Below are 13,737 nucleotides of genomic sequence, written 5' to 3'. Positions count from 1 at the left end.
TCTCCAGCAGCTTGCAGGTAGCCTGGAAGAACCCAGCTCTGCAGAGTAGGATCTTTCAATAAACTGTAGATTTAAGAAATAGCTACTACTTATCACCCTGCTATATCAGCACAGGCAAGTAGCTTATTTAAAACAAATTGACGAAAATTCTTTTTCACTCAGCGTATAGTTAAGCTCTGGAATTCATTGCCAGATGATATGGTTATGGCAGTTAGTGTAACTGGATTTTTAAAAAAGTTGGTTCCAGAGGCAGGCAGGTCCGGCTGGGGTCAGGCTGTCTCTTGCCAGCCATGGTACACCTACCCTTGGCGTGGGATTGTGCCAGGGGCTCAAGGGCACACTCTCTCTCTAAGGGGGACCGCTCTCCCAGCGCTCCCCCGTAAGATGCTGGGCTTCAGGGGTACTCTGGCTATTTTGGGGTAGGATCCAGCATTCCCAAGAAAAATAAAATGCAGGGACCAATACTTTTTCAATATTCAATATGCCAGTGAGCGGCAAAGTTACCTGGGATAAATTTATCTGGGTAACTTATTTGAGTATATTCAGTGGCACCTGTACCCAGATTATTCAGGTAACTATATCCAAATAACTTCTCAGTTTGCTGAACACTGATCTCAATATTTTTTGTTAAATTAAGGAACTATAAGATGGTCAATTTTTGCATACTATACCACATATGTACCTTGTATATAAGGTCTGAATAACAGGTAACATTTCTTTTTACTGACAAAACCATAAAATATTGAATTAGTGCTGCAATTAAGTTATTATCACAGTTATAGTTCATTGCTGTCTGTCTCCCCCATTCTACATTATTGTTGTTCGAAAAATGTGGTGGTGGGGGGGGGGGGGGGGTGCGGGGAAGAGATGACGAAAAATGGCTGTACAATGCAGCATTCTTATATGGCTTTCAGTAACAACTTTTATACCACTATCTTGGATGCTATTTTTGCCAAGAGGGTGGCAAAGAGTCCTGCTGCCATGTGTCATCCATGATAGGCCAATATGTGCCCCATCTCACAAATACATTCTCTGCCCCCACATGCTTGCTCATCCCTATCTATAGCACTGTTCACTGCAGAAGGTTCTGCAGTCAGTGCTGACTACAGAACTTCATCTGCTGTGGTAAGTTGGACTTGTTGGGAAAGAACGCCTAAAATCTAAAAAAAATTCTTAAAAGGTTAAACTATTTCTGGTTGTTCTTATTTTGTGTTAGCTTTTAAGGATAGTATTTGTTTGCAAGTGTTAGGAATTGTATGTGTTTAGAAATAGGACTTTGAGCAAGTTTTGTGAGCTTGTATAAAAGTTAGTATTTGTTTGCCACTGTTAAGAACTGTGAGAGTTTAGAGATAATAGGTTTTGAACTAATTTTGTAAGCTTGTATAAATTAGTATTTCTTTGTCATTATTAAAAATTGTGTATTCAGAAATAGGACTATGCGTTATTTTGTGAACTTCAATAAATTACAGGCTGATGCAACCAATAGCCATGGGTTAGGAAAATGGACGCTCATAAATTGAACGTCTGTTTCCTAACCTGACCAATGTTAAGACTTTTTTTTTTCATGTTGCTGTTTTCTGCGAAACTACATTTTGTGAGCTTGTACATGTTAGTATGTGTTTGTAAATATTAGACTTGTGAGTTTGCAAAAGTCACTTACTTGATTTGAAAAGGTGAGAGTACTGGTTCCTAGGTAACTAGTCACTAGTTTGATTGCTACTATGTATGTACCATTTGTAAGCCACCGTGAACTCCCAAAGAAATGTGCAAGTAAATTTTTTAATTAAATAAATCCAGATAAATTAGTCAGATTAAGTAGGTCCGCATCCTACCCACCACTTAGCCAGCTAACTACTTAACTGGATAAGTAGTTATTCGGATAAGTGGAGGCTACTAATTGGTAACTAGTCACTAGTTTGATTCCATATTACCAAATACAGAATAAGTGTCCACAAATTATAAATAAATATACAGATACAAACTGAACTTTTGTCTTATCCAATCTCTCCCCGCCCCTTCCTGTCTCCTGCAGACTGCCTGGGATGGGAGGGTCTGGATCAGGAAGCACAGGGCTGAGATTGGGGCACTGTCCAATAGAGCAAAGCCCCTGTGCTGCCCTCAGAATTGGTGATCAGGGATTCACAATCCAGCCTTCAGGACAAACCTAACCAATCAGATTTTCAGAATATCCAAAATGGATATGAATGAGACAGATTTGCATACATTGCATTTTTCCCTCTTACTTGAACTCTAAAACAGAATAGTGCCACCTGATGGCCTTATAATCAACCTCATGCTCCACATATAGTAGGCTTTAAATTATGGCAGTTGTATAACTCAACAAACCCAAGCATCCAATCTATTATACTCATCTCTGTCAATAATATCCCCTTCTAGTTTCTTAAATCGGATTGCAAGTTGACGTTTTGCCGTAAAGCCCCTCCAACATATTTCCGAGCCCTTTGGGCAAAGGAGTGTATTTGGGTCAGCCCAGAGCAGGCCAATTAATTACACAACTGCAAATTAGGAACATGTTCCAAATAAATATTTTTCTTTGTTTTTTGAAAACTCTTTTGCATATACCATCTCAGTACCTTTCTAAAATGTTGGAGCAGGAGGCAGCTCCAGTCCTATAGTGACAAAAACAGGTCTGGTTTTCAGACATTCATAAGAATATGCATGAAATGGAGGCAGTGCATGCAAATATACCTCATGCATATTCATTGTGGATATTCTGAAAACCAGACCTTGTTGAGAGACTCAGCAGACATTGCCTACCAAGTGCTAGAGTTACCTATTTTTGCATACTCCAGTCTAATTTTTTTTTATAATACAGTCTCTGCTAAATGACAGTATTTTTAATAATAAAACTTAACGTAATAATGGATTTAACTACAAAAAATTATAATACTGTAAAAACAAAACCCAGGGGGTGTGTTTCTGTACATAGAATTCATTTTCAGTGTTGATCAATCTTAATTAGAGAAAATATTTTAGGTCTCAAATATCCTTAAGTGTACACTGGACTTTACATTATTGAAATAGTACACACTACTTCTCTTTCAATAATTTGTTCACTCTGCTTCTGCTAGAGTCATCAGCTATAGGAAATGAATATCAGAATTGAAACTTGCTCATAAACAGATGTGCAGAAATGCTGCAACATTGTATGGCTGTATGACAAATCATTAGTGTGAATAACCTTCACCTCCACTGACCACTGCCGAGTCTTCCATAACAGAATATCTGCAGCAACTGATAGCAAAACACAAATCAGTGTAACAATGAACCAGCCTCCTAAAGGTCCCTGCAATACATTTACTATATGACAAATAATCAACTTCAGCTGATAAAAACCCCTCCTCATTCAATCCCAATAGCTGAACCCCCCCTCCTTTATTCACACAACCCCACTCCCAAGAGCTCCCCCACACTCCACCCCCCCCCCCTTTCCATGAAATGTAAAGGCAGGTCAGGTCTCCCCTCTCCTGAACCTTCAAAAAATACCCTGGTGGGTTAGTGTCCTCATGCAGGACTTCCCCCAACTTTGAAAAATATCATTGGTGGACAGTGGAGGGCCCAGGGCAGAGCACTAGCACTCGTCCCCAGGGGTCCTATGATAACATTTAAAGCAACCCAAAACTAGGTCTAGAGTGCTACCCTACTCCCCACCCCAGGACCCACATCTCTAAGAAGTCACGTTAGTGTATAGTGGGGGCCCGGAATGCCCCCTAGTTCTGGGCTCAGTTTACATTATTTTTAAAAATATATGTCAATCCAACATTGCACCGTCATGGGATAGGGGCACTTAGGATGACGCCATTTTGGAAAATGGTATTGACTGGGCCCAGAAATAGGGGGCACTCTGGACCCCCACTACAGATCAGTGTGAATTCTTAGATGTGGGGGACCCAGAGTAGGGATGGAGGTAAGGTAGTCCCCCTAGATCACCAGGGCCTTTTTATTCTGGTTGGGGGTGGGGGAAGGAGCTGGGGGGGCCACTAGACCCCAAGGATTTTATTTTTAATTTTGACTGGGGGGAGGGATTGATGGGGTGGTTTTTGGAAGGGAGGGGGTTGTGCTTGGGGGCAGGGATGATTACATTAGGGGAGGGGGTGGCAAGGGGGAGTGTCACCCTCATTTTCATGGAGTTCTAATTTTTATTTTTTGGGGCCTGAGCCACCTCTATAGGCAGCAGGGTCTCAGACTCCCAGGGGGAATTTGCCATTTGGGGAGAGGAGATTTTTGGTGGCCCTGGCTGAAGTGGGTTAGCATCTCACGACTAGGCCCATTTCGCCATGCAATTTTTGGTCGTGTGTTTGTCCCACGATCAAAAATCACATGGTGCAATCACTGAAATATTTTATCAGGGCAGTGGCTAAATATCATAGGGTTGCCTCCCTGTGATATTTGGCCCCTCCCACAAAATCTCAGAATAGTAAATCACCCTAAGTTAGCTGGTTAAATGCAGATTTTCAGCATTATCCAGCTAACATATAGCCAGATAAGCTGGGTATATTCAAGGGCTACCTTTCCTAGCTGGCAAGTAACTGAATATGGTCCTCTGACTTTTGCACAAGCTTTTGCATGCACAATTTTTTCTGCTTTCTCCCTACCAAACTTTGCACGGAATTAAATACTTGGGCAAAAAATATGCTATTTCACAATTATGCAAGCAAATTGGCACATGCGTCTTGTACTTTTTATGCCCTACTTTTCTCTAAAACTTATCAGGTGAATTTTAAAAGCCCTGTGCATGCCAAAACCAGGAGATATGTGAGTATCTCGGGCTGGCACGTACCAAGTGGATTTTAAAAGTCGCCCGAGAATGCACTAAACTTCTCCCAAAAAAAAAAAAAAAAAAAAAAAAAAAAAAAAAGGAGTGGGACATGGGGGTTCCTGGATTTCTCAATGAAACCAGCCCATAAATACTTTCACACACAAGCACACACCGGGGTCCCCTACGGCATAACATTAATTCTGCTATGGATGGCGTGTAAGTCCTAAAACAAAAGTAAAGAGGAGAGCGGGGTTTTAAGGGTCAGGGTTAACAGGGTAAAAGGGAGGCTATTTAATTGGTGGGGTTAGGAAGTCCTATTCTTTACCTGGGTGAACTGGGAACAAACTGGGAAAATGGCCAATTGCGTCAGTGTGCGTCCCTTATAACATTCCACCACTTACACGCTAGAGGTGACATTTGCGCACACAAGCACATCCATTATAAAATTGTGCACATATGTATGCATGTTCAGCATGTTTTATAACATGCGTGCATATACGTCATGTTTGTTACAAATTGGCCACGTCCTTTTACGTGAGCTGGCATATGCACATACATGCGCGCCTGCGTGCCGCTTTTAAAATGTACCTGCAAATGTGGTCAATCTTCATGGCAGAATCTTTTTACCAAATATCAAAATATCTGGCAAGCAGCTGCTGTAAAACTTTAAGTAATGTAAATGCTATATAAGATGGCCAGCCTCTACCTTTCAGTTTTACAAGCCACCTACTTCTCAGCATCGCTGTACATGCTGGCTTAGCCTTTGCTTCTGATATGTTTAAGTTACAAATTTCAACAAAATTAATAGCTAAAGAATCCAACACACCAAAGCGCTTATAAACTGCAGACTAGCAATGTTTAGAAAGTTGCAATATAAACACAGAGCACACTGGTACCACTTTTTCTTCTCATTTTTTCTTACTACATACCCCGTTGGAAAAAAAAATCAGCAGAACCAGGGGTCACGATTTGAAGCTCTAGGGAGGAAGACTCAGAACCAATGTCAGGAAGCATTTCTTCACGGAGAGGGTGGTGGATGCCTGGAATGCCCTTCCGGAGGAAGTGGTGAAGACCAGAACTGTGAAGGACTTCAAAGGGGCACGGGATAAACACTGTGGATCCATAAAGTCTAGAGGACATGAATGTGGAAAAAAGGATTTGCATTCACAAAAAAGCTGGGAGTAGCTTGCTTGTTATGGCGGTTACTACCACAAACCAAATAAGCCTGATACTTCACTTTCAATGCATATCCAGCATAGCTCTCTGCTTCAACGGCAGGGGAGAGAGACTGATACTTCACGCATATCCAGCATAGCTCTCTGCTTCAACAGCAGGGGGAATGAAGAAAAGTGGATCTATATGCTCACCTCACAAACACCAGAGCGAGAGCCTTCTCCATCGCCGGCCCCACCCTTTGGAACTCCCTCCCCACCGAGCTCCGACTAGAACCCTCACTTAATCAATTCAAAAAAGGAATCAAGACCTGGTTATTTAAACAGGCCTATCCCAACGCCTCTCAACCCTAGCATTTGACTTCTCCACAACACTCATTATTTCCCTCTCCCTAGTACAGTGTCCCCCCGCCCTCCTACACACCCTCCCTCCCTCACCACCCCATCCATTTTATGGCTTCCTGATATTCAGTCACCACCTCTCCTTCCCATCGCCACCCCCTGCCCCCTTGTACAGTTCCTACCCCACCCCGCCTCCCCTGTGCGCTTCATCCCCCACCCCCGCGCTACCCCCCACTTTGTCGTCTCTTGTATATAATTAATTTATGTCCAACCTGGTTAACCACATGTAATCTCATTTAATAACTGTGGCGCCCGTTGGCTCTACAGTAAAGTTGTCACCTTTTAGCTTCCTATCCTTCCTCCATCTATCATTGTAATTTCCTTTCTCAGTTGTCTGTAAACCGACATGATGTGTTTTGTTTTTTTTACAAATGCCGGTATATAAAAGTTATAAATAAATAAATATACAGACAACAACCAACAAGGACTGAATTACATAGTCTGGGTAAACAAATAATTATGGGTGTAGCTTGCTTGTTATGGCGGTTACTACCCCAAACCAATTAAGCCTGATACATATACAGCGCAGCTCACTGCTTCAACAGCAGGGGGGAATAAAGAAAAGAGAAATTATATTCAGACAACAACCAACAAGGACTGAATGGCTCAGGCTGGGTAAACAAATAAGCGTGGGAATAGCTTGCTTATTGCAGCAGTTACTACCCGTAACCAATTAAGCTAGATACTTCATTTAGATGCAACTCTAGCACTGCTCTCTACATCAATGGCGGGGGTGGAAGGTAACTAGAACCAAAAAGTTACTAATATGAGCCCAAGAATAACAGATAAGTACGAGAAAAAAAAAAGTGTGAAAGCTTGCTGGGCAGACTGGATGGGCCATTTGGTCTTCTTCTGCCATCATTTCTATGTTTCTGTATGTATGGTGTGACATTGCACAATACCACTGCAAGAGAAAATTTTTCAAAAAAGAGAAAAACCCTCAGATTGCACTTTTGAAGATCAAAGCTTCTTTCAGTGCACAGCTTCAAAAGGCTTCACCCGCCATGTTAGGGAAAAAAACTCTTTCCGAAATCCATGTTTAATATTGGCAATACATTTTTTATATTCATCAGTGCATTTATTAAAACATGTCCTTAAGAAGACACCACATATTCTTTAGTGATTGCCTTTCAGGCCATTTTAAACAGCAATGTGCAGTATAAAAGAATGCTGATACGGTCACATTTCACTGACACATTAGCTGCTTCAGGGTTAACTTCAATGCATGGGTTCTCGGTGACTTTTAGCTGCTCAAACCTGAGCAGCCATCTTGATTCTAGGATGGAATAGAGCATTGTTTTTAAAGATGTATTCAAATTTTCAAGGACCAAATCATTATGATCACAATGTTTCCACAACCAATGAAATGATCCCAATGTTGAGTTATGCACAAAAGCTTAATTCATAAAAAATGTCAATTTAATGGCTATATTGAGTCCCTTTGGATGTAAAGTCTGTAAGTGAAAAATCCACTGCTGCTCTCTCTGAACTGAGCTCCACAGTCACCACCTCATTGATGTGCAGGAACAAAATCAAGTGCACAACCTTGTAAATCAAAAAAACATGTTGGATTAGTGAACAATCATGAAGCAAGAGAGCTTCAAGACGTTGATGTAATATATAGCTTTTATTCTATGAAAGACGTGTCTTTAGTTTCCTAGATGTTTTCCCCGCATATCCCAGTTTAAATGGGCACATTAAAGTGTATACCACAAAAGTATCACAGTCTGATGAAAATTTTATAACATGAGTAGATCTTGTGGATCTATAAAGATCAAAGTCTGTTGCATTAAAGAACAAAAAATACAAACGTCCACAACTTCTGTGTCCCCCTAATATTGGTTCATCATGTAATGTATTATTACCTTCTTGTCCAGATTTACCATTTAGCTTATTCCCAATAAACACTGCCCTATGATTACATGTCCCTCAAAGGAATCTCAGGTCAGCCAATAAAGCACTGCTAACCATACCCTCAGTCAAAACAGCAAAGTTGACCCAAGTTAGAGAGAGAGCACTATCTTTGGCAGGACCATTATTATGGAACACTTTACCACTTGAACTAAGACTAATGAAAGAATTAAAACTCTTCAAGAAAAGCCTAAAAACTTGACTTTTCAAAAAAGCATTTCACATTGAGAGCGTTGAATAACAACAACAAATAAATCCAGCCGAAAGTCACCTATATATAAAAAGTAGAATTATTTTATTTTAATCATAATTAAATATTAAATGAAAACAGTATACACATATATGATTATCCTGACAATCATATAAATGGTAACCTCATCCCACTTCTCATTTAGAGTATATTATTGATCTATGTAACTGTAAATATTGGCACACTATGGATAACATAGAAACCAAACATATTTCGTGCCTAAATGTAAACCGTTGTGATGGTACATTACTAAACGACGGTATAGAAAAGTTTTAAAATAAACAAATAAATAAATACATAAATAAACTCAGCTGAAACCAATAAATCATGTAGATTTTCACTTCGTGTGTATACAAAACAAATAGGAGCTTAAAACATTCATATAAAGATAAAATACTCCGGTGCTTATGTATGATGGAAACTACTTCTGAAAATTGGCAAACTATCCCTAGAGGACAAGCCACTATTCAGGGATAGTAGACATTCTGTATCTTAGAAAGATGGCCATTTATTGGCATATCAGATTTTGACACAGGTATCCCCACTGAATGAATTGAGCCGAAAAGAATTCAGGCTTCATTTTTAAACTCACCAATTTGCGAGCAAAAATAACATTGAAGGAACTGTGAAAATGGGAGATTATATCCAAAAGTTGTGGATGAAAGCGTGAAAAATATAACCCCGCATTCCTATCTGTTGTCTTTCTAAACAAAGTAGTTGAAACTCTTTTTGTTGTCTTCATTACCCAGACATCCAGAAAAGAAACTGCCACTGAATCATACTGGAAATAAAACCAAAACAAATCCACACACATTAATACGGGGGGTTACATTTGGTTTAACCAATCCATAAGCTCCTTCAAAGATTCAATAAAACCTTTCCACAAAAGAAAAACATAGTCAATGAAACATTTCCATAAGCTAATGTACACTTGAAAAGGCTGAAAAATAAACCCGGTGGAATTCAAACTTGGTCATTAATAAGTTTGCAGTGAAAAGTGTAAAAGTAGCGCCCATTGCTGTTCCTGAAATTTGTTCATACAGCTGTCCATCAAAACGAAAAAAAAAATGTTTTCAAGGCTAATATAGCCAAAGGAAGAATAAATTCTGTTGGAACTTAAAAGGCTCATGATCGATCATCTAATACTGGTCTAATATCATGCAAGGCTTCATCTTGTGGAATCCACATGTAAAATGAGGTTACATCAAGAGTCACTAATATCCAATCTCATAAACCATGCATAACAAATGCAGAAAACAACATGAATCTTTTATATAAGAAGGATTCAATGAAACCTCAGAACTGAAATACGTATCCACATATTGTGAGAGGCTCTAACAAGGACTCATTCGAAGACATAAAAGCAGCAACTCATTGGATGAATAGGATGTTTGTGAATTTGGGGGGCGTACATTGTGGATATTTCCTTTTTTTTTAAATTTCTTTTTAGTCAGAAATCTAGCATTCATGACTTCCTCCATAAGATCTTTAAATTTGATATTGTAATTCACCTATTGGATCTTCAGTTAGCGTTTGGTAACAAGACTCATCCCATAACTCTTGCAGACATTCATTTTTATAACAATCATAGTCCAAAACAACTTACACCAGCCCCCTTATTACCGTGGCGCTCAGCCTGTTCAGCAGGAACAGCAGTGGAGTTTTCAACTTTCATGGTTTACACTCGAGGGGATTCAATATAGTCACAGAATGGAACTATTTTTTTATGAATTAGGAAGCTTCTGTTGGGATCATTTGATTGGTTGTTGAAAGAGTGTCATCACAATGATTGGTCCTTGAAAATTTGAATGTGTCTTTAAAAACAACACATTTCCTTCTTAGAATTAAGATGGCCGCTCAGGTTAGAGCGGACAAAAGTTGCTGAGAACCCATGCACTGAAGTTAGCGCTGAAGCAGCTAATGTGCCAGCGAAATGTTGGCCACGTCCATGTTCTTCTAAGATAAGTACTGCACATTGCTGTTTAAAATGGACCTAAAGACAAGCACTAAGAAGAATATGTGGCATCCTGAGGGCATGTGATTAAATTATACTAGAGACAAATATTAAAAATGGATTTCAGCAAGGGATTTTCCTGTGATGGCAGCTGAAGCCTTTTGATGCTGTGCACTGAAAGAAGCTTTGATCTTCAAAAGATGCTGTCTGAGGTTTTCCCTTTCTTTTATGAAATATTTGCTCTAGTTTAGCAATGGTATTGTGCAGTGTTACATTTCACAGGTATGTGGTGTTATAGATAAAAAAAAAAAAAAAAGGAAGAAAAAGTGTTACTGGTAGAAAGTCACATTCACAATGAACTAGACCTCAGGAAGCCTTAGTCACGTTCTCATTTATCCTCCATTTCCCCCTCATTTTTATGTCTCCCTAACAATAAATTGCATGCCCAGATGTCACAAGTGCTCTCACTGGCCTTGAGGGCTGCAGCAGGGGAGTCCTCCTCCATGACTTAGCCTCAGTGCTGCTCCTTCAGCAGCAACACCCATCTTCCCTCAGGCTTCAGTGCACTGCATCTGCCACACTCCTCACCCACCACTGTCTCAGGCAGAAGATGCACAATCAAGAATCACGCACTGTCCCGCTGCAGACCGAGTCACCAAGTCAGCCTGACGTGCCTTTCTTTTAATCAGAAAAAGCAAGTGCTTGCTTTGCTCTGTGTACTGGGCTTCCCAAACCTCACAGCAGTTAGGTTTCCAGAACATCCACGACGAGTATACATAAGATAATTTGCATACACTCCCGTGTGGCGTCACCAGGGAGCAGGTTTGGGAAGCCCTGCTCTATACTGTGCAGATTTAATGGTTCTGAGAAGCAGCTGAGCCACATGGAGAGCCCTAAAAGGTAGCTTCAAATCTGCTTTCTGGGAGTCCGTCTGAGCCAACAGCTTCCAACTGTTATCAGCCAGCTTATACACATTAGTGAAGGAGCCAGGCAGTGGATGCAGTCATGCAAACAAGAACTCTTCTTTTCCCTTTTACAATTGCTTTTCTTCTTCTTTGTATTTATGTAAAAAGTAAAGAAAGACCCCCTACAGAGATCCATTTAAAGACTTTTTTCGGTAAAGGTTTCTTCACCCTCTCCCACCCCGCTGATTTTGAACCACTCATGGAAATCCCCATGTAAACAAAGTCCCTAGGAGTTGCCCCCACATGCACTGCACATGTCAAACACTGCAAGCAGATGCAGGAAGCCATTCGGGAAACAATAGGAAAAAAAAATTAAGCCCCCCCAGGCTGTTTTACAGGCATCCCCCTCCCACCATGCTTATGTGATCCAGACTGTGTCAAGGGAGCATGCAGTAAATTAGCAGAAGGGGTACAGGGACTGAGATGTGATATGTGATGAACACAGGCCTCCATCCGGAAGCCTGCAAGGCCACTAACCCTTCTTAAACGTATGGAGGCAGCCGGAATTGCAGAAGGAGCGAACGGATGCCGTCTCCCAGCAGCCCCTACCCTTCATTCCCTCAGCTGGAGCGATTGCGGATGCTAAGCTTCCACATGCCTAGCAGCAGCCTGAGGATGGAGAACAAAACCCTCAGCTAGTCCTTATTCAGCAATCAGCTCCAGCGCGGCACTTACACGTCCTCATCTCACATTACAGAGCTTGTCTCGGGGATTACAGCATCCGCTCGTCCCAGGGCACGACTCCAGCTTTAGCTTGGTTTACCGGCAGAAAACCACCGCGAGGGGAAGTACTACTGCTGCAGCAGGGAGCCGAGGAGATGCTGCTGCATGTTGCTGCCACTTGGAAATGTTATTGATATAAAGCTATTTTAAGACAGGATGGGGGAGGGGGAGGAGAAGGTAAAAGGGTTTAACGGAGTCACCCAACCAGGAAAACACAATCCAGAAGGGATTCACATATAAAATACAAATTCCTAAAATAAACCAGGGAACAAAATAATCAGACCAAGCAATATAGCTACTGATCTCAAACAAGATCTTTAATGTGATTTGGACCCTCAAAAAAGCACTTACATTCTTAGCCTTAAAATGAGCCAGAGGTGATCTCCTTGCTTGCCCACCCATATCCATGCAACTTAGACAATAGTCTTGGATAGAACATTTTCTCTTTAAACTTTGCAGATTTCTACCTGTGTATAATCCATCACTGACCTGATATTGTTGAACCTGTGACATTCAGCAGAACAGACCATACACCATGGAAATCCATGCACAAAGGCTGGTTAATTAAACTTTGTGCATGTTACACAAACAGTGGGAAAACATAAGGGTGAAACAATAGTCTTGAAACCTTGAATGCAATTCAACCATTTTAGGTGCCAGGGCCCCTTTTAATCAAAGTGGTTCATATGAACCACCACTTTCTAGGTCCAGCCAAGAAAATATCTATATTTTGCAAGCTGGCGCATTAATGAGCTGTTTTGCATGATTTTTCGCACGCAAAGTGCTGCTGTATTTAATAACCTATGCAGAAAGGATATGCGCAAGGGTATAAAATAAGAGTACATATATACACGCAGAAGCCGCACAAGTTTGGAGTTACCCTTAGCCATACAAGTCTGAAAAGCACTATTTAGATGGACAAGTAGAACTTTTCAGACTAATCCGGCTATGTCTGCTCAGCCAGACAAATCATATAGCCGGGTAAATGCTGTTACTTAAACGAATAAGTTCAAATTCGTTTGTCTAAGAAGTAGGAAAGGCGCTACTTAGCCGAATAAGCTGGAAATTAGCAGAATAAATGTGCGCAACTCATATACTGTTTATCTGTGCTTCCAAATTTAAAAAGGATACATGTGTAGATCTTAAGTTGGCTTTTACACGTGTAAGTCTGGGTATTTTATAACATGCGCGTGGCAATAAAATACAATTTTACTAGCAGTTTGCCCAGTCCATCCGCAGCTTGGGAAGACCCTCCTGGCTCTTCAGCCTGAAGTCCCCCCATTGCACCCAGACCCTCTATCCATCTTGTCACTTTAACGATGACTTACACCAGATATCGAGCAGAAGTAAATATATGCAAGTAAGATGCACAAGCATCACTTTGACAGGTTTCAAAATAGCAACATATCTGCCTAAATGTTGGCCCCACCCTGGAATGCCCCTGGCATGTCCCTTTCTTACACACACAAAGTTACTCACAGACCACAATTTATGCGTGTAAGTTGCAGTTTTGAAACTAGCATGTATTCACCTATGTGCTATTTTATAGTGCAAGTGCTAATTGTTTCACTTGAACATTT

The 13,737-nt window shown here is 40.8% G+C and overlaps 1 protein-coding gene across 6 annotated transcripts in view; it reads right to left on the bottom strand.

The window, feature by feature from the left end:
* The window catches only part of OSBP2 (oxysterol binding protein 2), a 299,091-nt gene that overhangs the window by 161,920 nt on the left and 123,434 nt on the right, over nucleotides 1-13,737 (bottom strand). The window contains exon 1 of one of the 6 annotated variants that reach the window (XM_029619314.1): nucleotides 12,110-12,134. The exons of the other annotated variants lie outside the window; for them this stretch is intronic. Within the exon in view, the coding sequence (XP_029475174.1) occupies nucleotides 12,110-12,119 (10 nt within the window). The 5' untranslated portion in view covers nucleotides 12,120-12,134. Of the gene's footprint in view, nucleotides 1-12,109; nucleotides 12,135-13,737 lie in introns of those variants that run through there. 6 annotated transcript variants of the gene reach the window in all.

This window comes from Rhinatrema bivittatum, chromosome 11, assembly GCF_901001135.1.
Source record: "Rhinatrema bivittatum chromosome 11, aRhiBiv1.1, whole genome shotgun sequence".
NCBI classification, from domain to species: domain Eukaryota; kingdom Metazoa; phylum Chordata; class Amphibia; order Gymnophiona; family Rhinatrematidae; genus Rhinatrema; species Rhinatrema bivittatum.
The sequence above is the reverse complement of the archived record's forward strand: the minus strand, read 5'-3'. Positions and strand labels throughout refer to the sequence as shown.